The sequence below is a fragment of the Scyliorhinus torazame genome, chromosome 17 (genome assembly GCF_047496885.1).
Source record: "Scyliorhinus torazame isolate Kashiwa2021f chromosome 17, sScyTor2.1, whole genome shotgun sequence".
Lineage (NCBI taxonomy): Eukaryota > Metazoa > Chordata > Chondrichthyes > Carcharhiniformes > Scyliorhinidae > Scyliorhinus > Scyliorhinus torazame.
The window spans coordinates 177705208-177730741 of NC_092723.1; the positions used below are offsets into that span (position 1 = coordinate 177705208).

Sequence of the window (25534 nt, forward strand, 5' to 3'; positions counted from 1 at the left end):
TGATCTCCTGAGATCAACCCCTATTCCATTGATACCGTTCTCATTAATCCTGGTCACTTTACATAACAAAGAATCGGGAACAGGAGTAAAGCACATGGTCCTTCGAGCCGGCTTTGTCATTCATTCCTGATCATGGCTGATCTTCTGCCTCAAAGTTATTTTTCTGCCCACTCCCCATAATCCCCAACAATCTATTACAGCCTTGAATGTACTCAACCAGAGGGTATGCACAATGTTCTGAGGTGGAGGATTCCAAGATTCACAAACCCAGTCAAGAATTTCTCATCTCAGTCCTAAATGTCAATACCTTATCGTGAAACTGCCCCCCCGCCCAACCCGTGTTCTGGATTCCCCAGCCAGGGGAAACAACCTGGGCTGGATTCTCCGCCCCGCCACGCCGGCGGGATTCTCCGTTAAGCCGGCTGATCAATGGGGTTTCCCATTGTGGGGCAGCCCCAGGCCGTCGGGAACCCCCGGGGGCCGGCATTACGGAGAATCCCGCCCCCTGTGTGTGCCTATCAAGCCCTTTCAGAATTCCATTTGTAGCAATGAGATTATCCCCATTCAAAACTCCAGAGATTATGTGCCCAATTTGCTCAGCCTTTCATCATAGGTGGCGCAGTGTTTAGCACTGCTGCCTCACGGCGCCGAGGTCCCAGGTTCGATCCCGGCTCTGGGTCACTGTCCGTGTGGGGTTTGCACATTCTCCCCGTGACTGCGTGGGTCTCACCCCCACAACCCAAAGATGTGCAGGTTAGGTGGATTGGCCACGCTGAATTGTCCCGTAATTGGAAAAAAATAAAAAAACATTCTCATCCAGGTATCAGTCTAGTAAGCCTTTGCTTTATCACCTCCAACACAATTATATCCTTTCTTTGATATGGATACGAAAACTGCAGGTATGGGGTGTCATTCTCCGACCCCCCAGCGGGTCGGAGAATGGCCGTTGGCCGCCGTGAATCCCGCCCCCGCCGGTTGCCGAAGTCTCCGGTACCGGATATTCGGCGGGGGCGGGAATCGGGCCGCGCCGGTTGGCGGGCCCCCCCGCTGGATTCTCCGGCCCGGATGGGCCGAAGTCCCGCCGATAAATTGCCTGTCCCGCCGGCGTAAATTAAAGTACCTATTTACCGGCGGGACAAGGCGGCGCGGGAGGGCTCCGGGGTCCTGGGGCGCGGGGTGATCTGACCCCGGGGGGTGCCCCCACGGTGGCCTGGCCCGCGATCGGGGCCCACCGATCCGCGGGCGGGCCTGTGCCGTGGGGGCACTCTTTCCCTTCCGCCTTCGCAACGGTCTCCACCATGGCGGAGGCGGAAGAGACTCTCCCCACTGCGCATGCGCGGGAAACTGTCAGCGGCCGCTGACGCTCCCGCGCATGTGCCGCCCTGACATGTCTTCCGCGCCAGCTGGCGGGGCAACAAAGGCCGTTTCCGCCAGCTGGCGGGGCGGAAATCCCTCCGGCGCCGGCCTAGCTCGGCCCCCAAAGATGCGGAGCATTCCGCACCTTTGGGGCGGCGCGATGCCCGTCTGATTGGCGCCGTTTTGGGCGCCAGTCGGCGGACATCGTGCCGTTTGGGGAGAATTTCGCCCATGGTCTCTCCAAAACTCCATACAATTGTGGCACTACTTCCTTCTCTGACCACTCCAATTCCCTTGTAATAATGGCCATTTGCCTTGATAATTGTTTTCTGGACCTATATGGCAAATTTGTATTTTCGTACATACTATGCAGCTTACCCTGACGTCTGTCTGCATCTCGAGAATGCCAAGACGTGGCTAGTTGAAAATTACACAACTTTCGAAGCTCATCCAGAGGCTGATTTTCAAGATGTGCAAGTAGAATTCAGCAGGCAGAAGTTTAACAGTTGAAGTTTACACTCAACTTTCTATTTTGTCAAACAGAAGTAATGGTAAATGGAATTTATAATAAGTAAGAAGCATAACTAAAGTCCGTACTTTGCGCAAAAAACTACTTGCATTTTTCTGGTTCTAATTGTTCAGATACTAGATTTATTTCTCCTGGGATCTGAACTCAGTGCCGGAGATTCTTGAGTATTGCTGCAAAAACAGATATGCCAAAGGTTTTCATCTCGCATCAGGACACTTTGCAAGAGATTCTATTAATTGTTTGTTTCATCTTTTTAATTATAAGGAGCTTAAAAACTCCTCTGCTGGCAGTCTAATGGTTAAAATGAGGTGAGCCCATTAGGAGCAAGCGGATGCCAGTTTATAATACACATCTAAGATATTTCTCCCATGATTGATATCTTTAATAAATAAAAAAATGTTGCAGGCAAACAGACAACTGTTTATCTATTTTTGTCAGAAATGTTTGTTCGAAATACAGCATCAACCTACAGCCAAACAGACTATATTTAGTTGTGAGGATTCTGGTAATGATTAATCTGGAATTTACGATACTCAGAATTTTCCCTTCAAGACACAGGCAGTCTGTTACCATTAAGATGCAACATTTGTATTAATCTAATTTTGCATTAATCTAACTTCATTTAAACTACGAACTTTGAAAGTTAAGGAAAGAAACACAGATGAAGTCACAATGCTGAATTTTGTTCTTCTTGCCCAATTTATTTGACTTCATTTTGTATTTCTTAAATTAACTTTTCAATGAATTCAAAAATACATGAAAACTAGGTTAGTGCAGTTACAGTACATACGTTATCAATTCGTTAGGGGCTGGTTTAGCACAGGGCTAAAGAGCTGGCTTTTAAAACGGACAAAAGCAGGCCAGCAGCACGGTTCAATTCCCGTACCAGCCTCCCCGAACAGGTGCCGGAATGGGCGACTAGAGGCTTTTCACAGTAACTTCATTTGAAGCCTACTTGTGACAATAAGCAATTTTCATTTTTATTTCAATTCTACAATGCCCACGCAATATCTGCTGACAAGAGAACTGAATTCAAGTCAAATGTGATCAACACTCTTTTCCACAAATGTTTTGATGATACAGTCTTTCCCGACAGAAGTCATTTTAAACTGTGGGTAAAACGGTACTGGTAATAAAACTGATTCAGAGATCACCTCAATCACTATGACACTGGCAAGGTTGCTGCTGTTACATGCAAAGCACTTAGAACTAATTGCTCCTCCATGTCCCATCAGAAGCCAAATTAGTTAACAATTCAGATTCTGTTAACAATGCAATTTTACTTCCAACGCTCGCTTTTCCATCAGTGGCCATAATGGTAAAATTTAAAGTCATGACCACCTCAGCAGTTTCGGACTAAAACAATTTCAAAATACTCAATCATCCTCCCATCATTGGGGAAGCACTCTACCCATGTGTAAATACAAACATCACTCCACTCGTTGCTTGGAAGAATGGAGGCTGCTTTTTTGGTCACTGGTAACACATTTTAAATCACTATAAGTAGGGTAGTTTCGCTGTCGGGAAGGTGTAAACCTCAAGGATATTTCTACAATGCTTAGTTAATCCCAAGCAGCTTTGCAGCTACAGAAGCACTTTTGAGATGTATTCACTGTTGTAAATATACAGAATGTAACAGTCAGTTTGTGCACAGTAAGGTGCCATTAGCAGCAATGTGAAAACGGACAGATAATCAAGTTTTCAGTGTTGGCTGAGGGATAAATATTGGTCACAGAACTGAGGAAATCACTGCTCTTCAAATCGCCTGGGATCTTTTACCCGAGAGTCATAGAGCCATTGAATCATACGGCACAGGAAAGGACGTTCAGCCCATCGTGTCTGCGCCGGTCAAACACAACAACCTAACCATTCTACACCCTTTTTCCAGCACTTGGCACATAGCTTTGTATGCCCTGGGAGCACAAGTGAACATCTAAAGACTTCTTAAATGTTATGAGGGTCTCTGCCTCCATCACCCTTTCAGGCAGCGGGCTCCAGACTCCCACCAGCCTCTGGGTGAAAATGTTTTTCCTCACATCCCCTCTACACCTCCTGCCCCTTACCTTAAATCTATGCCCCATGGTCATTGACCCCTTTACCAAGGGGAAATGTTTGTTCTTGTCTACTCTATTTATGCCCCTCATAATTTTATACATCTCAATCATGTTGTTTCCCCCCCCCCCCCCCTGCTTCCATAGTCTCCTCTGCTCCAAGGAAAACAATCCAAGTCTATCCAGTCTCTCTTCATAACTAAATCTCTCCAACCCAGGCAACATCCTGGTAAATCTCCTCTGCACCCTTTCCAGTACTATCACATCCCTCCTATAATATGGATTCCATAACTGCACACAATAATCTACCTGTGGCCTAACCAACGTTTGTACAGTTCCGGCATAACCTCCCTGCTCTTAAACTCTATGCCTCAGCTCATAAACGCAAGTATACCCATATGTCTTCTTAACCACTGTATCCACCTGCTCTGCTACCTTAAGGGACCGGTGTACATGCACACCAAGGTCCCTCTGATATTCCGTGCTTCCCAGGATCCTGCCGTTTAACATGTATTCCCCAGCCTTGTTTGTCCTGCACGTGCATCACCTCACACTTATCCGGATTGAATTCCATTTGCCACTGATCAGCCCATCTGACCAGCCCATCTATATCCTCCTGTAATCCAAGGCTGACTTCCTCACTATTTACCACCCCACCAATTTTTGTACAATTGGCAAACTTATTATTTTTTAAAAAATATATTTATTGAAGTTTTTTAACACAATTTTTCACCCTTACAAACAAAAACCCCACCCCCCTCGTAACAAAATAGAAAGAAAACACACATAGCAAGATATAAACATGGTAAAACGATATGTTACAGAGCTTTGTACACTGAATTCCTCCCGTCCATGCCAGTTTTCCAGATCTTTCATGTGTTCTCTTGCTCAAATACCCCCAGGCAGACCCCCCCCCCCAAGACATCCCCCCCCCCCCCCCCCCCCCCCCGGGTTGATGCTGCTGCTGGCCGACCTTCATCTAACGCTCCGCGAGACAGTTGCCACTGCCTGTAGCACCCCTGCGCAGACCCTCTCAAGGCAAACTTTATCCTCTCCAGCTTAATGAACCCAGCCATGTCATTTATCCAGGCCTCCACGCTGGGGGGCTTCGCTTCCTTCCACATTAGCAAGATCCTTCGCCGGGCTACTAGGGACGCAAAGGCCAAAATGTCGGCCTCTTTCGCCTCCTGCACTCCCGGCTCATCCACTGCTCCAAATAGTGCTAGCCCCCAGCTTGGCTTGTACCGGGCTTTCACCACCTTAGATATTGTTCCCGCCACTCCCCTCCAGAACCCCTCCAGTGCCAGGCATGACCAAAACATATGGACATGGTTCGCCGGACTTCCTGAGCACCTCCCACATCTGTCCTCTACCCCAAAGAACCTACTCAGCCTCGCCCCCGTCATGTGCGCTCTGTGAACCACCTTAAATTGTATCAGGCTAAGCCTGGCACACGAGGAGGAGGAATTAACCCTCCCTAGGGCATCAGCCCATAGCCCCTCCTCAATCTCCTCCCCCAGCTCCTCCTCCCATTTACCTTTCAGCTCCTCTACCAACGCCTCCCCCTCTTCTTTCATCTCCTGGTATATTGCCGACACCTTGCCCTCTCCCACCCATACGCCCGAGATCACCCTGTCTTGAATTTCCTATGCCGGGAGCAACGGGAATTCCCTCACCTGCCACCTCACAAACGCCCTCACTTGCATGTATCTGAAAGCATTTCCTGGGGGTATCCCAAACTTCTCCTCTAGTGCCCCTAGGCTCGCAAACGTCCCATCAATGAACAGGTCCCCCATTCTTCTAATCCCCGCCCGATGCCAGCTCTGAAACCCCCCGTCCATCCTCCCCGGGACAAACTGGTGGTTACCCCTGATCGGGGACCACACCGAGGCTCCCATTGCACCCCTGTGCCGTCTCCACTGGCCCCAGATCTTTAGCGTTGCCGCCACCACCGGACTCGTGGTGTACCTTGACGGCAAGAGCGGCAGCGGTGCCGTCACCAGCGCCCCCAGACTCGTTCCTTTGCAGGACGCCATCTCCAACCTCTTCCATGCCGCCCCCTCTCCCTCCATCACCCACTTACGGATCATCGCCACATTTGCTGCCCAGTAGTAGCTCCCCAAAATCGGTAGCGCCAACCCTCCTCAGTCCCTACTCCGCTCCAAAAACCCTCTCCTTACCCTCGGGGTCTTATTCGCCCACACAAACCCCATAATGCTCCTGCCTACCCTCTCAAAAAAGGCCTTGGTGATCACGATGGGAAGGCACTGAAACACAAAGAGAAACCTCGGAAGGACCACCATTTTGACCGACTGCACTCTACCCGCTAGCGAGAGCGGTAACATGTCCCATCTTTTGAAGTCCTCCTCCATCTGCTCCACCAGTCTCGTCAAATTCAGTTTATGTAGGGCCCACCAACACCTGGCTATCTGGATCCCCAGGTACCGAAAAGTCCCCTCCGCCCTCCTCAGCGGTAGATCGCCTATCCCCCTTTCTTGGTCCCCTGCCTGTACTACAAAAAGCTCGCTCTTCCCTACATTAAGCTTATAGCCCAAAAAATCCCCAAACTCCCTTAAAGTCTGCATGACCTCCACCATCCCCTCCATTGGATCCGCCACATACAGCAACAGGTCATCTGCATAAAGCGACAAATTGGCAAACATATTGATCAACCCTCTTACATTCATATCTAAATCATTTATATAGACCACAAACAGCAAGGGTCCTATACTGATCCCTACAGGACACAGGCTTCCAATCAGAAAAACACCCCTCGACCATCACCCTCTGCTTCCTGCCACTGAGTCAATTTTGGATCCAATTTGCCAGATTTCCTTGGATCGCATGGGCTCTTACCTTCGCTATCAGTCTCCCATGTGTGATCTGATCAAAAGCCTTGCTGAGGTCCAAGTAGACTACGTCAAATGCATTTCCCTCATCTACACACCTGGTCACCTCTTTGAAACATTCAATCAAGTTGGTCAAACATGACCTTCCCTTAACAAAACCATGCTTACTGTTCTTGATTAATCCCTGCCTCTCCAAATGCAGATTCATTCTGTCTCTCAGAATTGCTTCCAATAGTTTCTCCACCACTGAAGTTAGACTGGTTGGTTTATCCCTTCCTCTCTTCTTGAATAATGGTACCACATTGGCTAGCCAAAGGATGGCCAGAGGACAGACTGTTTAATGCCCCATCTAAATCAGTCACATCTGACAGTGCAACACTCCCTAAGGCAGCAGCTGAGTACCCGCCTAGAAGATGTTGTACTCAAGTCTCTGGAATGTGACATAAACCAGACAACATTCTGACCAGACTACTTAAAGTGAAAAAAAGTGTCCTTTTATTTTCCTATCATTAATAGCATTTCACCATCTCGACTTTCACCCCATGTTATTTATTATTAAAGTTTTCTCAGGGATGCTTTTAACTATCTATAGGCCCATTCGCATTCTGGTCTGTTTCTGTGATTGCATGTGGAAAACTTATCTCTTTAAGTAATAAATGTCTGCACTAATAAAAAAAAGTTGCTAGTTGGCAAGTATTAACCTCGGTATTTGGCTGCCAAATACCTCTGCAGTGAAATAATGGAACAGAATTTTATTCTAAGTTTTTATAAGGATACGAAAAAATTCCAGAATCAACATGGGTTTGAAGAAAATCTGCAAAACACTTGTAAATAACATTTTTTTTCAAAGATTTAAGTTAAAATTAAGAAAGATTAAATAGTTAATTAGGCTGCGGATTACAACCCAGTTCTTTGATACTGCTGCCTTCAAGAAATAATATAAGAGCTTGCACACATACTGAAGTCACTGAGCTGATAAAAGATATTCTACATCAAGGCAAGGTTATTTTGTGGATGAAGACATCGACATGACAAGTGATTAAACAATTAAATTGTTCCATTATTTACAGACCACGTTTTTTAAGTTTGCTGGAAATGCAAAGAATATGTACCCAGTGATTGCAATCTTTTAAGCCACATAAGTATGACTTAAACTGTTGTTTCTTACCTTAGCAGCACTGATAGCATTAGTTAAAATGAAAGAAAATACATTAGTCAACAAAAATAGCTGTTCTGCATTTGACAATCTTTAGGTTCTACCCCGTATGTATGAAGGATATTCAGTACAAAACTAGTTATACATCACTGCTCACTGGAAAAAGACAGTTACTTCTGAATGAATAAGAATTGACATTTCATAAGCTCTAGAAACCACATTAGTCATCCAATTACTTGATTTTCTATTCACGATTATGGAAGTAATTTAAAAAATGCAGTTCCAATCCAGCAATGAATGCGTACAAAGTTCATGATTCATTTACAGATTCAAATCTGAGGTCACTACCCTACTGAAAAACCATCCTTGACCTCTGTTCTTGTAAACGTTGGCCCCATTTCCAACCTCCCATTCCTCTCCAAAGTCCATGGGTGGACATTTGCCGTCCTGCAGAAGTCAATGGGCTATTGAATGGCTTGTCGCATTTTATAGTCCTGGCCCAGACCCTGTCCCTGTCCCCACTGAGATGGGGCTGGAAATTTCTGCAGCATGTCTATCTTTCCTGCTACTCCAAAGTCACAAATGACATCCACTGCAACTAGTCACAGCGCATTATCCCTTCATGTCATCTCCACCTTTACTGTGGTCGTCCACACCATCCTCCAACACCTCTGCCGTCCAACTGAATGGAACTATCTTCATCTGGTTTCACTCTTTCATGCATAGCCATAGGCAACAGGGGGATCAATTGACTCCTCTTCCCATTCTCGCATAGTTACCTCTTAAGAATCCATCCTTCCCCCACCCCGCCCTATTTATTCGGTCAGGTTCTACATGTATTTCTGCTCTACTTCACCACTGCCTCTTTCAACCCCTCCACTGACTCCAATTTGTCTGACATCTTGTCATCATTGGGCTCAACTAGTCTGTGCCAATAATAGAATTGCATAGAATAATAATATATACAGAAAGAGAAACTTTTTCCAATTAAACATTAAGCAAGACTGAAGCTATTGTCTCCAGCCTCTACCACTTTGTTCCCTTGCCAGATTCAATGCCCTTCCCAGGCCACTCTCTCCGGCTGAACCAGACTGTCAGAAACCTCAACATCATATTTGATCAAACTGAGCTGATGACCAGATATCCTCATCGCCAAGACTGCCGACTTTCATTTCCAGATCACCACTGCCTCAACACTGCTGCTGCTGAAAGTCTCATCCATGCCCAATTGTATTACTGCTGGTCTCACCAGCCTCACATCTCTTGTCCTCCATAAACCAGAGCTCATCCAAAACTATTCAACCAGTATCATAATTCACACCAAGGCCATGCTCACTCAGTACCCCTGTACTTGCTGATCTGCGTCTACCGTTGGCGCTCTTCAAAGTTCTTATCCTCATGTTCAAATCCCTCCATGGCCATAAGCCCTCCAAAATCTGCATCTGCACAAACCCTCCACGGAGTCTGCGTTCTTCTACTGTTGGTCTGTTTTGCTTCCGGCCCATTGTCCCAGCACTGGCAGTCTCACCATCAATGGAAAAAGGCCCAAAGCTCTGAAATTCCCTCCCTAAACCTCTCAACTTCACTCCCCTCTTTTGAAATACCCTTAAAAATATGTTTGCATTGTTTCCTTCAAGTTTTGTAAATTTATCTCGGATTACAATCCGATGAAGCACTTTTCAACATGCTACCAGCTTAATTACAAGTTGGGAGTAGTATTGTGGCTGGAAAGCATATCTTCTAGCTAGGTATGGTTTCTCCCTTTCCTGTCGAGTTCCTAGTGTTCCCTATCCCCTCTGATTAGCTTTTTAAATCTGTTAGCATTTGAATGTCAGCACGGTAGCACAGTGGTTAGCACTGCTGCCTCACAGCTCCAGGGACCCGGGTCCAATTCCGGCCTTGGGTGACTGTCTGTGTGGAGCCTGCACTTTCCCCCCGTGTCTGCGTGGGTTTCCTCCGGGTGCTCCGGTTTCCTCCCACAGTCCAAGGATGTGCAGGTTAGGTGGATTGGCCATGCTAAATTGCCCCTTAGTGTCCAAAAAGGTTAGGTGGTGTTACTGAGTTTACGGGGATAGGGTGGAGGCGTGGGCTTAAGTGGGGTGCTCATTCCAAAGGCCGATACAGACTCGATGGGCCGAATGGCCTCCTTCTGCACTGTAAATTCTATGATTATATAATTCATATTTCGTTTCTATAATGCATTGGGCAAAATTCTCCCCCAACGGCGCGATGTCCGCCGACTGGCGCCAAAAACGGCGCCAATCAGACGGGCATCGCGCCGGCCCAAAGGTGCGGAATGCTCCGCATCTTTGGGGGCCGAGCCCAACATTGAGGGGCTAGGCCGGCGCCGGAGGGATTTCCGCCCCGCCAGCTGGCGGAAATGGCGTTTGTTGCCCCGCCAGCTGGCGGAAATGGCGATTGGTGCCCCGCCAGCTGGCGCGGAAATGCGGCGCATGCGCGGGAGCGTCAGCGGCCGCCGACAGTTTCCCGCGCATGCGCAGTGGGGAGAGTCTCCTCCGCCTCCGCCATGGTGGAGGCCGTGACAGAGGCGGAAGGGAAAGAGTGCCCCCACGGCACAGGCCCGCCCGCGGATCGGTGGGCCCCGATCGCGGGCCAGGCCACCATGGGGGCACCCCCCGGGGTCAGATCGCCCCGTGCCCCCCCCCCCCCCCCCCAGGACCCCGGAGCCCGCCCACGGCGCCTGGTCCCGCCGGTAAATACCAGCTTTGATTTACGCCGGCGGGACAGGCAATTTCTGGGCGGGACTTCCGCCCATCCGGGCCAGAGAATTGAGCGGGGGGTCCCGCCAACCGGCGCGGCCCGATTCCCGCCCCCGCCCAATCTCCGGTACCGGAGACTTCGGCGGGGACAGGATTCACGGCGGCCAACGGCCATTCTCCGACCCGGCAAGGGGTCGGAGAATGACGCCCATTGTGTTTAGCGATTTTCAGAGCAATAAAAGATGTGGAAAAAATAAATTTTAGCAATAGCAAACCCACCTTGTTATTTTTCATTAAAAATGTTGATCTCATTTACCGGGAAAATATTTGGAAGCAATCTCTCGATTATGAATTGCCGTTGTAGAAAAACTGCTCTGACTGAATATCAAGATAGTGGAGGAAGGATAGATCAGTGATATTACAATACAGGGTCTTATTCAGAAAGCACCCTTTTTGGACAATTTAGCATGGCCAATCCACCTAACCTACGCATCTTTGGACTGTGGGAGGGAACCGGGGCACCCTCTATTTTCCTTACCGTTCTCCGCACAGAAGAATGTGAAAGCAAGGATATTAAGGACAACACACAAGATGGAGCATAGATTAATGCAAATTTTAAAACTCACTCCTTCAACCCTTCCTAAACAGTGGAAAATAAGACCTTATGCAAAGCAGACCTTGTTTGTTCAATGCAATAGGTTTCACTGAAGCAAACTTATGTAAACCTCACAGCACCCTAAGAATTATCCTCAATGCTTTAAGATCGTTGATCTTTCAACAACCCTAATATTCCCACTAAAAGTTAACTAGTCATTTAACAGATACCATACTCATTTAACTGGATTTATATTACACTGGATAGGTACGTTTTTTGTTGTAAAATAGCTGCCCCTCTGGTTCACCTTATAGGAAAGTATGATGTGAACACTATTGCATTACCTGGAGTTTACAGCTCTCCAAATATGATGTCCGACTGAAAAAAATGACCAGGAGTTAGTGTGACACGAGCTGAACAGAAAAGAGAGTTCACAATCTTCTGTAACATCCTTTGCCATAGATTTTCACATAATGGAAGATTTTCAGAATAGAACGCAAACACCAATAAAAATCAGGGAAGGACATGAATGGATCCTCCATGGAATTACATCCTACAAAATTACCTCATTGGTGGCAATCTTCAGCGACCTCTTTAAGGGCTGCCAGTTAGGTCACCTGGCCTTCCTGAACACAGCCAATCAGTCGGCAGCTGTATTCAGGGCAACCTAATTTTGCACCTGTGAATGCCTATTTCAGGTGGGGATGCTGGACGCCTTATTTCTGTCTACACCAATGTGACAAATGGGAGACAGCTGGCTCACCATGTGCACGCATTTCCTGTCCTTCATCCTAGGTTTAGGTACCCATTTAGTGCCCAAAACAATAATACACGGCGCTCGAATTTCTTGGATTACAAATTAACATTATGTCCTTGATTCTGTGCTGGAACAGGGCAACACCGCGGCGCAGTGGTTAGCGCTGCTGCCTCATGACGCTGAGGACCCGGGTTCGAACCCGGCCCCAGGTCACTGTCCGTGTGGAGTTTACACATTCTCCCCGGGTCTGCGTGGGTCTCACCCTCACAACCCAAAGGTGTGCAGGGTAGGTGGATTGGCCACACTAAATTGCCCCTTAATTTGAAAAAAAAATGAATTGGGTACGTCAAAAAAAAAATTAAATTGTTTCTGTAATTGGAAGAATACAAAATGATATCTTTTGCCCCATGCTCTCGACATAGCTCTTATCTACCTGTGCTTCAAATATTTATCCAATTTCCCATCAAGGAGGTCTATTGGTCGACAAACTATCTATATCTTACATGTTATACAAAGGCCATCTACCACCAACTCTCTTCACCTTCTGATGAAAATAATTGAATTACTAACTGCCAAATGCCCAGGAGGCAATGGGGGTCGTTCAAAACCCAACCTTCACCTGGAACTGTTCCTTCACGCAGGCATTAAAAGAGTTGTTTTTACAGCACAGAAAGAGGTTCTTCAACCCATCGTGTCCGTGCCAGCCATCAAGAACCTAACTATTCTAATCTCATTTCCCAGCACTTGCTCTGTAGCCTTGTGTGCTGCGGCGTTTCAGGTGCTCATCTAAATATTTTTTAAATGTTGTGATGGTTCCCACCTCAACCACCCTTTCAGGCAGCAGATTCCAGATTTCAACCACGCTTTGGGTGAAAAGGTTTTTCCTCTAAACCTCCTGCTGCTTACCTTAAATCTATGCCCACTGGCTATTGACCCTTCCACAATCCTGGTGAAGCGCCTCTCTGCCCATTCGAGTGAGTCACTTCCTTCCGATAGTGTGGCGACCAGAACTGCACACAGTACTCCAAACTGTGGCCTAGCCAGCATTTTATACAGCTCCATCTCAACCTCCCTGCTCCTCCAATCTATGCTTCAGCTAATAAAGGCAAGTATCCCATGTGCCTTCATAATAATAATAATCTAATAATCTTTATTATTGTCACAAGTAGGCTTACATTAACACTGCAATTAAGTTACTGTGAAAATCCCCTAGTCGCCACACTCCGGCGCCTGTTCGGGTACACAGAGGGAGAATTCAGAATGTCCAAATTACCTAACAGCACGTCTTTCAGGACTTGTGGGAGGAAACCAGAGCACCTGGAGGAAACCCACGCAGACACGGGGAGAACGTGCAGACTCCGCACAGTGACCCAAGCGGGAATCGAACCTGAGACCCTGGAGCTGTGAAACAACAGCACTAACCACTGTGCTACCGTGCCACCCGTGTAGATAAGAACATAAGAACTAGGAGCAGGTGTAGGCCAGCTGGCCCCTCGAGCCTGCTCTGCCATTCAATGTGATCATGGCTGATCTTTTGTGGACTCAGCTCCACTTTCCGGCCCGAAAACCATAACCCTTAATCCCTTTATAACCACCTTATCTACCTGTCTTCAGGGATCCCAAAGTTCATGCACCCCAAAGCTCCTCTGATCCTCTACTTCTTAGGGTCCTGGGCGGCACGGTAGCTCAAGTGGATAGCACTGTGGCTTCACAGCGCCAGGATCCCAGGTTCGATTCCCCGCTGGGTCACTGTCTGTGAGGAGTCTGCACGTTCTCCCCATGTCTGAGTGGGTTTCCTCCGGGTGCTCCGGTTTCCTCCCACAGTCCAAAGAGGTGCAGGTTAGGTGGATTGGCCGTGCTAAATTGCCCTAAGTGTCCAAAAAGGTTAGGAGGGGTTATTGAGTTACGGGGATAGGGTGGAAGTGAGGGCTTAAGTGGGTCGGTGCAGACTCGATGGGTTGAATGGCCTCCTTCTGCACTGTATGTTCTATGTACCATTCATTATACCATTTACGGCACGCAGTTTCCTATATAAAGTAGCTGTCTAGGGCAGCATGGTGGCAAAGTGGTTAGCACTGCTGCCTCACGGTGCCGAGGACCTGTGTTCGATCCCGGCCTCGGGTCACTGTCCGTGTGGAGTTTGAACATTCTCCCCCTGTCTGCGTCTGCGTGGGTCTCACTCCCACAACCCCCCAATGATGTGCAGGGTAGGTGGATTGGCCACGCTACATTGCCCCTTAATTGGAAAAAAAAAGAATTGGGTACACTAAATTTATTTTAAAAAAGGAAAAAAAAAAAGTAGCAGTCTGAATCTATCATCCGCATGCTGACAATCACTTCAGGTCGTGGTAATAACACTTAATTCCATTTTTTAAAAGCTTCTGTGAAGACAAAAATATATAATGGAGAGTGATAGATGATGGTTACAGAATACCTGAGGTGGACGTCCAACAATTGTGCCAAGAGATGGGGAAATAGATGGACATAAGCCAGCTTTGAGTTAGTAAGGAATATCCGCTAGCCTTCCTTTGCATTCTACTCCTTTCCCGCATAGTGTGAAGCTCCATACCATGCTAACCCTTTGGTTATTTTACCACGGGTCAGTGCTGAGGGTCGAGTCTGGCTGGACATCTGTTTGAGGCATGTGACATATCTCCTGATTTCCTGGCATATCAAACACTACTGCAGGAAAAGTGCAGGTTATGTGGACATTGGAGTTCAGGGTATTGACGGGAGGATGCCAACCTTCTCAGGTACAACCTGCCTGGCAACCTCTGTGATCCCCAAAGAGCAGAGGCTTAGGAGAACTCTGACAGGAAAGTCACTGTTACACAGAAGTAGAAAAAAATGAAATACCACAACAAATGCTACAAGGCTACATCTTAATAACATCAGGGGAAAAAGAAAAAAGAAAATAGCTTTGGTCCAGCAATGCTCAGCATAATTTTCTTTCAGCTGATTTCCACTCACTTTTAACGGGACAAAAGAGAGAAATGGTGCGAGATGGGTGTGAAACGGAAAGGGTACATGTGATGTTATCATACTCTCACATCAGTGTATATGGATCATGCCAACTGTCACAGATGCTGGAAGTACAAATTAAATCTTGATTGAAGAATCTAAATCTAATCCCAAAATTCCACTCCATCTTTAGTGCAAGAATCGCTCGACAAAAACGTGTGGAGAAAATTGAAAAATCTAGGCTGGCGTGTTGAGAGTGCAAAATTAGTCTTACGAAGTATCCAAGTTGCACTTTGGAGAAAACAAAGGGATGAATTCTCTGCCGTCGGGATGCTCCATTTTGCCACAGCCCGGGGGTTTCCCGACGGTAACACACAATGCGAAACTCCATTGGTCAGCCGGAGAATCCCGACAGCGTGCTAAACCAGAAACCTGGCGCGGCGGGACGGAGGAACCTGCCCAGAATATCAAAAGGCAACATCCATTTCTAAATTCAAGCCCATAATGATAAAATAAATGTGTATGTGGGGCTAGATTGGAATAAAGTTAAGAAGAAAGAGCCAGTCCTTTCACATGATCGCTATGTCTCGTTAGTTTCAGTTAGGCAAGTTTTAACTTGCTGGTCTTTTCCATTGGGACATCCAACCTTTGAATGGAGAACCAGGTTAATGCAAATAAATTCCAGTATTGCAAGCAAAATAAATTTACGTCTTTCCCTTCTTTATTGCTCATTTTCAACTCTGCCCTCCAAAATATGTAGACGTGGAACCGTCAGCTCTTTCAAAGTTCCCGGTGCTGGAGAACTGGTAAAGGCTCATTCCTGATTGGGGTATTTGACCCAATCTTTCTTGTCCTCCAAGCCTAGGAAATCAATGGAGTTGAAGTTGTCCACAAGAAACCAACAGGAGGTCTGATCAAGCAGCTCGTGGGATCATTTGGCCTACAGGTTATTTCTGGAACATCTCCACTGTATCTTGCCAACAGCTGACAAAGAATAATACCTCAACAAGCAAAGAACCTCCCAACTTGCAACATATCCACAATTATGATGTGGTCTCCAGTGAGTTACAGATGATCAGAAACCCACGATGGCTATGTGAAATGAAAATCGCTTATTGTCACAAGTAAGCTTCAAATGAAGTTACTGTGAAAAGCCCCTAGTCGCCACATTCCGGCGCCTGTTCGGGGAGGCTGGTACGGGAATTGAACCGTGCTGCAGGCCTGCCTTATAGAGTTCATAGAATTTACAGTGCAGGCCTTCGTCTGCTTTAAAAGCCAGCTCTTTAGCCCTGTGCTAAACCAGCCCCAGAGTATAGTTAAGTGTGCAGTATATCTGTAGAGAAGCCTAGGTCTTTGTGCAAATGGTCCCTGGATCATTTGGCACTTACACCAAAAAATATATTTATAATTTAAATCAGAGCGCTCCATGTGAGTAAATGAATGGGCAGACCTGAAAAATGGTGTTCAATGAATAATCAGTTGTGGAAGTAGAATATTCCATTCCATATGGTTTTGTTATAAATTGAGAATAACATGATTACAAATGTCTTCTACTTGCATTAAAAAATAAAAGTGTATTTTTTCTATGGCTGGAATACTGAGTTTTGCATTTTGAAAGTTTATAGGCTGGGAGGAAAGACCGGTCTGATCCGTGCACATCGCAATGTCCATTGTCAACTTGGCCCCAGTTCACAGCCTGCTGGAGAAATACTTGAGCATAGAAACAGACCTGCCCGTTTCTTCACCAATGAACCACTACCTCAAACGAAAGCATGCACTGTCTGAAAACAAACAACTTATCTAGCTTAAACATCGAACACATGAAAAAGTTACTTGAAACTGGAGTGGAAGGTTGGATCCAGCAGTTTGATTTGATTTGATTTGTCACATGTACCGAAATACAGCGAAAAGTATTTTTCTGCAGCCAAGGAAATGTACACAGTACGTACATAGTAGACAAAAAAAGAATAATCGACAGTTGGAGAATATAATGTTAATGCTCGACTTATTTGCTTCAAAGATGACTTTTCTCTGGTGCAAAATGCTTTACACTCAAGATCATAAATATTTTTCTTGAGATCTTCATTTAGGAAATACTTTCACCAAGAATATAAAACACTTTCAAAAATGTTCCGTGATGTTCATAAAAGGTTTCTTCTGTCGATGATTTTAACCTTACCCTTTGAAAGAGCTGTTGGCCCAGGTAGGTTGAAGCCGCTTTAGTGACGTTCTTGTTGCCTCCGAGCTTACAGCGGATATACCCATACAGATTAGCTGCTTGTAAGGAAAGTCCTGCAATCACCAAGGCCTGCAAAAGCACATTAATTAATGAGCTAACGATACACAACTCAAATAACATGGCTAGGTATCTTAAATCAGATTAAATGGACATATGAATTAATAGAAAGTTATGGGTTAAAGACAGAAATGCAATTACTTCCTTTGAAGGTGCAAGACCACCAGTAATTCTATGTTTTTCTAAAATTATTTTGCTTGCTGGATTTTTGCTGAGTCAGGTCAATTTAGGAACCATTTAAAAACCAATGGACGAGAACAAATTCCGGGACTCTGTTCCAAAATAAAGATGCAGGTAGCACCACCAAGCTGCCGGCTCCATTGCGGGAGGAGGGGTCTCATCGCCCCCGTGATTTTCATGGAGTTGGGTCAGCATCTCCATGACTCATAGTTCACGGCCTCCTCGGAGGAATGATGACCACAGTTTATATTTGGGAACCTTGTGAAAGCAAAGGTCAAAAGGTCTTACACATGCCGTGGCAGCTTCCATGCCCCCATTCCACCTCCATGCCCATTCACCCCGTGTGCACTATGTGGAGAGTCAATGAGCCACGCAATAACAATGGCAAGTGTTGAAAGGCAGAGAAAAAAAAACACCCATTCACAATTCTTTGAAAAGGGAATTGCTGTTCCTACAGCCCTGTAAAAGTGCCAATCAGATAGGGCAAATTATGGCATCAGTAACCACACCTGTTAAATTTCCCCAATAAACATTCAGAAATTGACAAAGCGGGCACAGAAAAATAGCTTATTATAACTGCACGTCAATCAAGCAAAGTAAACACTCCATTCAATTGTCAAAACAGAACCCCTACTGAGCCAAAGCAGTTGAGAGTCCTGGAGCTCAGCCATTCATTCATAACAAGGCCATCTTGGAATTGTTTCAGTAGAAACAGATGGCCAGAAATCTGGGTTCACCAACTGGGCTCATTATGAATGCTGGTACATGTCTTTGGTTTTTTAAAATCCATGGACTTCAGTACAAGGTATTTGCCTTAAGTACTTTTGACTTAGTAAGATGTGTCCTTTGAGGCCCAGAAGGTTACATTTCTAGTGGATATACACCTTGAAATACAATTATCAAGAGATGGGATGTGAGACTAGTGTGTTGAGCATTGAGTGATGCAATACCGCTCAAATGTTGAGCACACCAAATTCATTATTTTCGCCCATCTGTGGCCTGGAACTAACTGGGGAGAGGATAAACAAAAACAAGTCACCAGCTACTGCACAAATTTTTTAACTCATTCATGGAATGTGAGCATTGCTGGAAAGGTCAGCAATTATTGCCCATCCCTACCTGCCCAAGGGGCTTGCTAGGCCATTTCAAGGGCTGTTAAGTTTCATCCACATTGCTGCAAATTCAGAGTCACATGTAGGCCAGACCGAATAAGGATGGTAGATATCCTTCCCTAAAGACTATGTGGTCAAATGGCCGACAGTCTGAATTTTAGGCCCAATACAAAACTGGACACTTTAAATTAAGAATTGGGCATATTAAATTAAACCACAGGCAGACCTGATGGGAATTCGAACATCCAAGTTTGAATACACTGGACAGAGTCAGACAGTGGGGCAAGTCTGGACCTGCTCTGTAAATAAGATGTCAGAAGATAATCGGTCTCATTCAAATGGATCGATTGTTGTGGATTGCCCAGATGAAGCCAGACATTTCGGCACCTAGATTTCCTACCATTATCTTATATGGGGGAGTACTCCTTCTTCTCACACGTGTACACCCTAAGGTGTACTCTTCAATTGGTTTCTTTGTGGTGACCCGGGCGGTGTTGTTGGGCGTGGTGGGGGCGGAGCATGCGGGAATTGTATCTGATCACACGACGCATTGCCTGGAGGCTCAATGAAGGGCACGTGCAGAGGCTGGGATGGAGACTGGATTCGGGGTGGAGACTGGATTCGGGGTGGAGACTGGATTCGGGGTGGAGACTGGATTCGGGGTGGAGACTGGATTCGGGGTGAAGACTGGATTCGGGGTGGAGACTGGATTCGGGGTGGAGACTGGATTCGGGATGAAGACTGGATTCGGGATGGAGACTGGATTCGGGGTGGAGACTGGATTCGGGGTGGAGACTGGATTCGGGGTGGAGACTGGATTCGGGGTGGAGACTGGATTCGGGGTGGAGACTGGATTTGGGTTTGTTGGCGGATAAGGGGTTCTGCGAAAAGGTGAGATCGGCAATCGGGGAATATGTGGAAATCATTCAGAACAGGGAGATGTTGGCGGCCACATTCTGGGAGCCGTTAAAGGCGGTGGTCTGAGGGGAGAATATCTCGTTCAAGGCACACAGGGACTGGAGGAGGAGGGAGGAGCATGGTAGGCTGTTGGATGAGATAGTTGAGGTGGACAGGAGGGGGTCCCCACTAAAGAGTTGATGGCGGAGAGGAAGAGGTTGCAGGGACAGTTTGATTGGTTGACGACAGGGAAGGCAGTGGGGCACTTCAGGAGGGTGAGGTTGAATACGAATATGCGGAGAATATGAGTAGCATGCTGGCCCATCAGCTGAGCAGGCAGGCTGCATCCAGGGAAATCGTAAAGGTGAGAACGGAGAGGTTGGGGGGGGGGGGGAGGGGGGGGAATGTGGCATTCCAGGGGGTACTATGAGAAGTTATATAGGGCGGAGCCAGTTGGAGAGGAAGGGTTATGGGATGATTCCTGGACAGACTGGAGTTTCCAAGGTTGGAGGAAGAGAGGAGGCAGGCATTGGAGGAGCCGTTGGGTCTAAAAGAGATGATCGATAGTATTAAGGGGGATGAAGTTGGGGAAGGCTCCAGAGCCAGATGGCTTTCTGGCGGAGTTCTATAAGGCGTTTGCAACAGAGTTGCCACCGCACTTGTTGGGGATGTTTAGTGAGGCAATGGAGAAGGAGGAGCTGCCAGAGACACTGACAGAAGCGCCGATAACGCTAATCCCAAAGAAGGGGAAGGATCGCTGGAATGTGGGTCAGATAGGCCCATCAGATAGGCTTGATTCAGTTCAAGGTAATGCATAGGGTGCATATGATTCGGGCAAGGATGAGTGGGTTCTTTCAAGGGGTGACCGACAAGTATGAGAAGTGCGAGCGGGGGCCGGCGAACCACACGCACATGTTTTGGGGTTGTGAGTTACTGGAGAGGTACTGAGAAGCAGTGTTTGGGACATCCACAATTGTGGGGCTGCATGTCAGGCCGGACCCAATGGTGGTGATCTTTGGGCTATCAGAGATGCCAGAGCTGCTGGAGGGGAAGGGGGCCGACATTGTGGCCTTCGCCTCTCTAATTGCCCGGTGGAGGATCTTGTTCAATTGGAGGGTGGATATGCCACCAGTGGTGGCAGCCTAGCTGGGAGACCTGTATGACTTTCTACGGTTGTAAAATATCAAATTTGCATTGAGGGGTCGGTGGAGGGCTTCAAGACACGGTGGGGGGTGTTCATCACAATATTTGTGGAATTGTTTGTCACGCGGGGGGTGGGGGTGGGGGGTAAAATGGGGTAAAAACTGGACAAACTGGATCGTGAGGTTATTGAGTGTGTTGTTGCGTATGTTACTGTTCTTTTTACACATGCTTGTCATGAAATACATTTTTAAAAAAATCTTATATGGGATTACTTGCGGACAATGCACCTGAAGATGGACCCCTGGGGGTGGGTCCCTGGTGTCCCACAGAGTTGCAATCGGCAACTCCACTGGGTGTTGTGAGCCCCACCTCAAGACCTCATTGACTGAGGGCCAGAGAGGCTTCTGGAAGGGCGCAAAGAGTATAAGAGGCATGCAAAGACCCTCCCCAGCGAAGACTCACTGCAGAGGCAGTGGAGAAGACTCAACGGCGGACCAGGGGACAGAAGAAAGCCGCGTAGGAGACCCGCCTTCGCAGACGAAGGCCCTGAGACAACCGAGGCTCAGAGAATTGGTCCCGCAGCTCGATCCAGTTCATTGGCATGGGTAGTTAAGGTGTATAATAGTTGCAATAATTTAAGGGATAAACTGTGTTTATAAATAAACTTGGGTTGAATTTTGAACTGTATTTGTCTTTTGTTCATCTCGCAAATAAGGGCATTTGGGCAAAACATCTGAATAATAAACTAGTGGAAGTGTCTGGAATTTTACAGACAGCAAACATCAATGAACTTGATTGTTTTTTATGACAACCTGATAACTTTGTTGGCACCATTAGTGCTACTAGCTTTTTATTCCAGATTTTATTTAGTTAAGTTTAAATTTGATAAGGTGCTCCTTGGCGAGGTCCCTGGGAACTCCTCCTCTAATTGGCATGCCCCCCCCCCCCCCGACAATGCCAACCTGGCACCCGGGAACTCTGGCACTGCCAGCCTGTAATCCTGGCAGTGCCACTAGGGTGCCAGGCTGGCAGTACCAAGCTGCCAGGGTGCCACCCTGCCCTCTCCCCGACCACCAATGGTCTACAATGGCCTGAGAGACCACCCGAGGTCCATGATGGTGGAAACTAATGCTAATCGGCACCCTGGCGAGGTCTCCCAGGCGAGGTCTCCCAGGCGCAGCCGTTGAGTGACACCTGGCACCCGGGTATTTAAATGAGTCATTCGACTCATTAGGGGCCCGATTTGGGCCTTTCGTGCAATTCACTTGTTGCGCCCAGATCCAACTCTGGATTTGGCTGCCAAGCGCACTTGTGGCTAAGTCTGTCCGGTAGAGATCAAAGAAAATAACTATATTCGACAATTTAAAAATAAACAAAATCCTTTTTTGAAACGTCTTACCAGCCACTTCAGCTTCAGAGAGAACAAAGTACTGAAAAGAAACACTGTCCATATTAGGGGGCAGACGATCAGTCCAAGCCAGAAGATCTGAGCTTCTGCTTCAGTAGACGAAGCTCTATTTTTAGGGCTAGACTGTGAAGAAACAGAGAAAACCTGAACATATCCACCACAGGTTCTCATTACAAATTGAAAAATGTGAAAACGAGCACTCAGGGTGAGGAGAGGGGGGGGGGGGGGGGGGGGGGAAGAACAAAAGAGGGCGACAGCAGGGAGGGGAGATGGCGTGGTGGACAGCGATGTGGGAACGAGAGATGGACAGCGGGCGGGGAGGAGACATGGAGAGCGGGTCGGGGAGGAGAGATGGACAGTGGGGCGGGGGGAAGAGATGGACAGTGGGGCAGGGGGGAGAGATGGACAGTGGGGCGGGGGGAAGAGATGGACAGCGGGGCGGGGAGGAGAGATGGACAGTGGGGCGGGGAGGGGGGATGGAGAGATGGACAGTGGGGCGGGGAGGGGGGATGGACAGCGGGGCGGGGGGAAGAGATGGACAGCGGGGCGGGGGGAAGAGATGGACAGTGGGGCGGGGAGGGGGGATGGAGAGATGGACAGCGGGGCGGGATGGAGAGATGGACAGTGGGGCAGGGGGGAGAGATGGACAGCGGGGCGGGGAGGAGAGATGGAGAGCGGGGCGGGATGGAGAGATGGACAGTGGGGCGGGGGGAAGAGATGGACAGCGGGGCGGGGGGAAGAGATGGACAGTGGGGCGGGGAGGGGGGATGGAGAGATGGACAGCGGGGCGGGATGGAGAGATGGACAGTGGGGCAGGGGGGAGAGATGGACAGTGGGGCGGGGGGAAGAGATGGACAGCGGGGCGGGTGGGAGAGATGGACAGTGGGGCGGGGAGGTGGGATGGAGAGATGGACAGCGGGGCGGGATGGAGAGATGGACAGCGGGGCAGGGGGGAGAGATGGACAGCGGGGCGGGGGGGGGAGAGATGGAGAGTGGGGCGGGGGGGAGAGATGGAGAGCGGGGCGGGGGGGAGAGATGGAGAGCGGGGCGGGGGGGAGAGATGGAGAGCGGGGCGGGGAGGAGAGATGGAGAGCGGGACGGGGAGGAGAGATGGACAGCAAGGAGGGGAGGAGAGGTGGAGAGCGGGGCGGGGAGGAGAGATGGACAGTGGGGAGGGGGGAGAGATGGAGAGCGGGGTGGGGAGGAGAGATGGAGAGCGGGACGGGGAGGAGAGATGGACAGCAAGGAGGGGAGGAGAGATGGAGAGCGGGGCGGGGAGGAGAGATGGAGAGATGGACAGTGGGGCGGGGAGGAGAGATGGACAGCGGGGCGGGGGGAGAGATGGACAGCGGGGTGGGGACTAGAGATGGAGAGCTGGGAGGGATAGAGAGCTGGAGAGCGGGGCGGGGAGAAAAGAGTGAGAAAAATCATCATCGCGGATGGGTGCGAGAGTTTAAAACTGGGAATAGTCAGCAGAGATGGGAGAGAGAAAGATTATCATCGTCGATGGGTGAGAGAGATCAAAACTGGAGATGAGTGAGAGGGATAGTCTGCAGAGCTGGGAGACAGAGATCATCAGCGCGGATGGGACAGAGAAATCGACAGCGGGCACAGTGGGAGAGAGACACAGACAGCAATGGCTTCACATTGAACCTTTTACCTTTTTGGCTTCAAAAAGCCAATGGCTTTTCCCATCTTCATCAATCTGGTTCCACCAGCGTAAACCGACCAGTAGCCTTCCTGTTACATTCTGCAGTCAACAACGTATAGAAATCCACATTATATTACTTTTTAAAAATCATCCCTTAATCTATTGTATGGGAAGCAGGCAGGCGGAACCTTCAGTGAATGATCTAGCAAAGCGTTTGTATCTGGTCCCACATCTCTGATCGTGCCCAAAGCAGGAACACCAGGCTCTTGTGATTAGCGCCCACTTCCTGCCCTTAAACCTTATATCCTGTATCAAGTTTTATCACATTTAGGATGGAAATTTCTGGTTAAAACAGTTGACCATGGGAAATCCACATGCAAACATTTTGCCAGTTTGACTCATTAATTAAATTCAAATAAGCTCATCGGCTAAATTTCAAACATTTAACAAAATAAATGCAATATTATGCATTATATAACAATTACATCTATCCACTTATTTTAAACACCTTCACTATAGTTTTTATTTGAAGTCTGGGCCTCTCTTGGATTTGATATCTTGATGCTCAGAGACGTTTTTCAGTGAAAGGCAGGCCCTCCACTCGGAGCTTGTGCAGTGTCGAAGTTTTCAGCAGCATTTCAGTGAGTCAAATGATTGCGTGCCTCCCAACCTGCCCGCACACTAAGTCCCTGACAAAATTGAGTTGTTCTTTTTCAATTATTTGGTTAAAAGCTAGAGGACAGATTTATTCAGCTAAAATTAATCGCATTTTTTAAAAAAGACACGATATATGTTAAAGGTTACGGGCGGAGTTCTTCCGAAAAAATGATCAAGGCTAAACGCCACAAATGGGAACAGCGATCGAGAGGAGAAACAGGCATCCGGCCAAAATCCAGATTTGCATCTGCCGCTGATTGGGGAGGGGGGGGGCATGATCTGGTCCCTCCCTGGCTGCGAAAACGAGGTTTGCGGCCCTTGTCAGCGGGGACATGCAAAACTACCATTTGCATGGATCTAAATGTAATTAGCAGGTTGGACACAGTATGCTCTGTCCTTCCACGATGCTCTGCTCCTCTCAGGCGGAGGTCTTAGCGGCGTGAATTACTATAAGTTTTATAAACATGGACTGGGCGCCGTGGTTGCGGAGGGGGAGCCGGAGGCTAACAAAAACACCAAAAACCCATTGAAAATGATCGGGCTTGCTGGGGTGTGGCTGCCCAAGGAGGGGGCAGCAGTGGGTAGTGACTTGGTGCCAAGTCTGTGGACTTGGGGTGTCCCCCCTCGGGTTCAATTTGGCCTGGCTCAGACCACCATTGTTGCAGTCTGTCTTTTAAACGCACCACTTTGGGGCCACTTACAGGTTCCTGGCTGCTCACGCTTCTGAGTGCTGCCTGTGTCGATGTGTCTACGATGTAAAGTTAAAGTGCATGGGATTGCGGGTATTGTTGAGATGGATAGAAAGCTGGCTAGCAGACAGGAAGCAAAATGTTGGAATAAATGCATCTTTTTCCAATTGTTAGGCAGTGACTAGTGGGTATTGCAGGGAACCCCACCTATACTAGGACCCCAACTGTTCACATTATATTTTAATGATTTGGACGAGGAAAATAAATATAGTATTTCCAAATCTGCCGATAATACAAAGTTAGCTGAGGGGAGTGAACTGTGAGGAGGGTGCAGAGATACTTCAGCGGGATTTGTACAGGCTGAGTGAGTGGGAAAATGCAGTACAATGTGGATAAATGTGAGGTTATCCGCTTTGGGAGCAAAAATAGAAAGGCAGATTATAATTTGAATGGGTGTAAATTGAGAGAGGTGGATACTCAGCATCAGTCGTTGAAAGTAAGCGTGCAGGTACGGCAGACAATAGAGA

General features: G+C 47.8%; 1 protein-coding gene across 2 annotated transcripts in view; it reads right to left on the reverse strand.

Annotated features, from left to right (window-relative positions):
• The window catches only part of LOC140394444 (Golgi apparatus membrane protein TVP23 homolog A-like), a 78800-nt gene that overhangs the window by 3246 nt on the left and 50020 nt on the right, over positions 1–25534 (reverse strand). Inside the window, exons 4-7 of one of the 2 annotated variants that reach the window (XM_072481717.1) lie at positions 23671–23760; positions 22002–22133; positions 17154–17282; positions 11601–11634 (exon numbers count right to left, since the gene is read on the reverse strand). In XM_072481717.1, coding sequence (XP_072337818.1) covers positions 11608–11634; positions 17154–17282; positions 22002–22133; positions 23671–23760 — 378 coding nt within the window. In that variant the 3' untranslated portion in view covers positions 11601–11607. The remainder of the gene's footprint in view (positions 1–11600; positions 11635–17153; positions 17283–22001; positions 22134–23670; positions 23761–25534) is intronic. The other variant, XM_072481716.1, reaches the window with a different exon arrangement.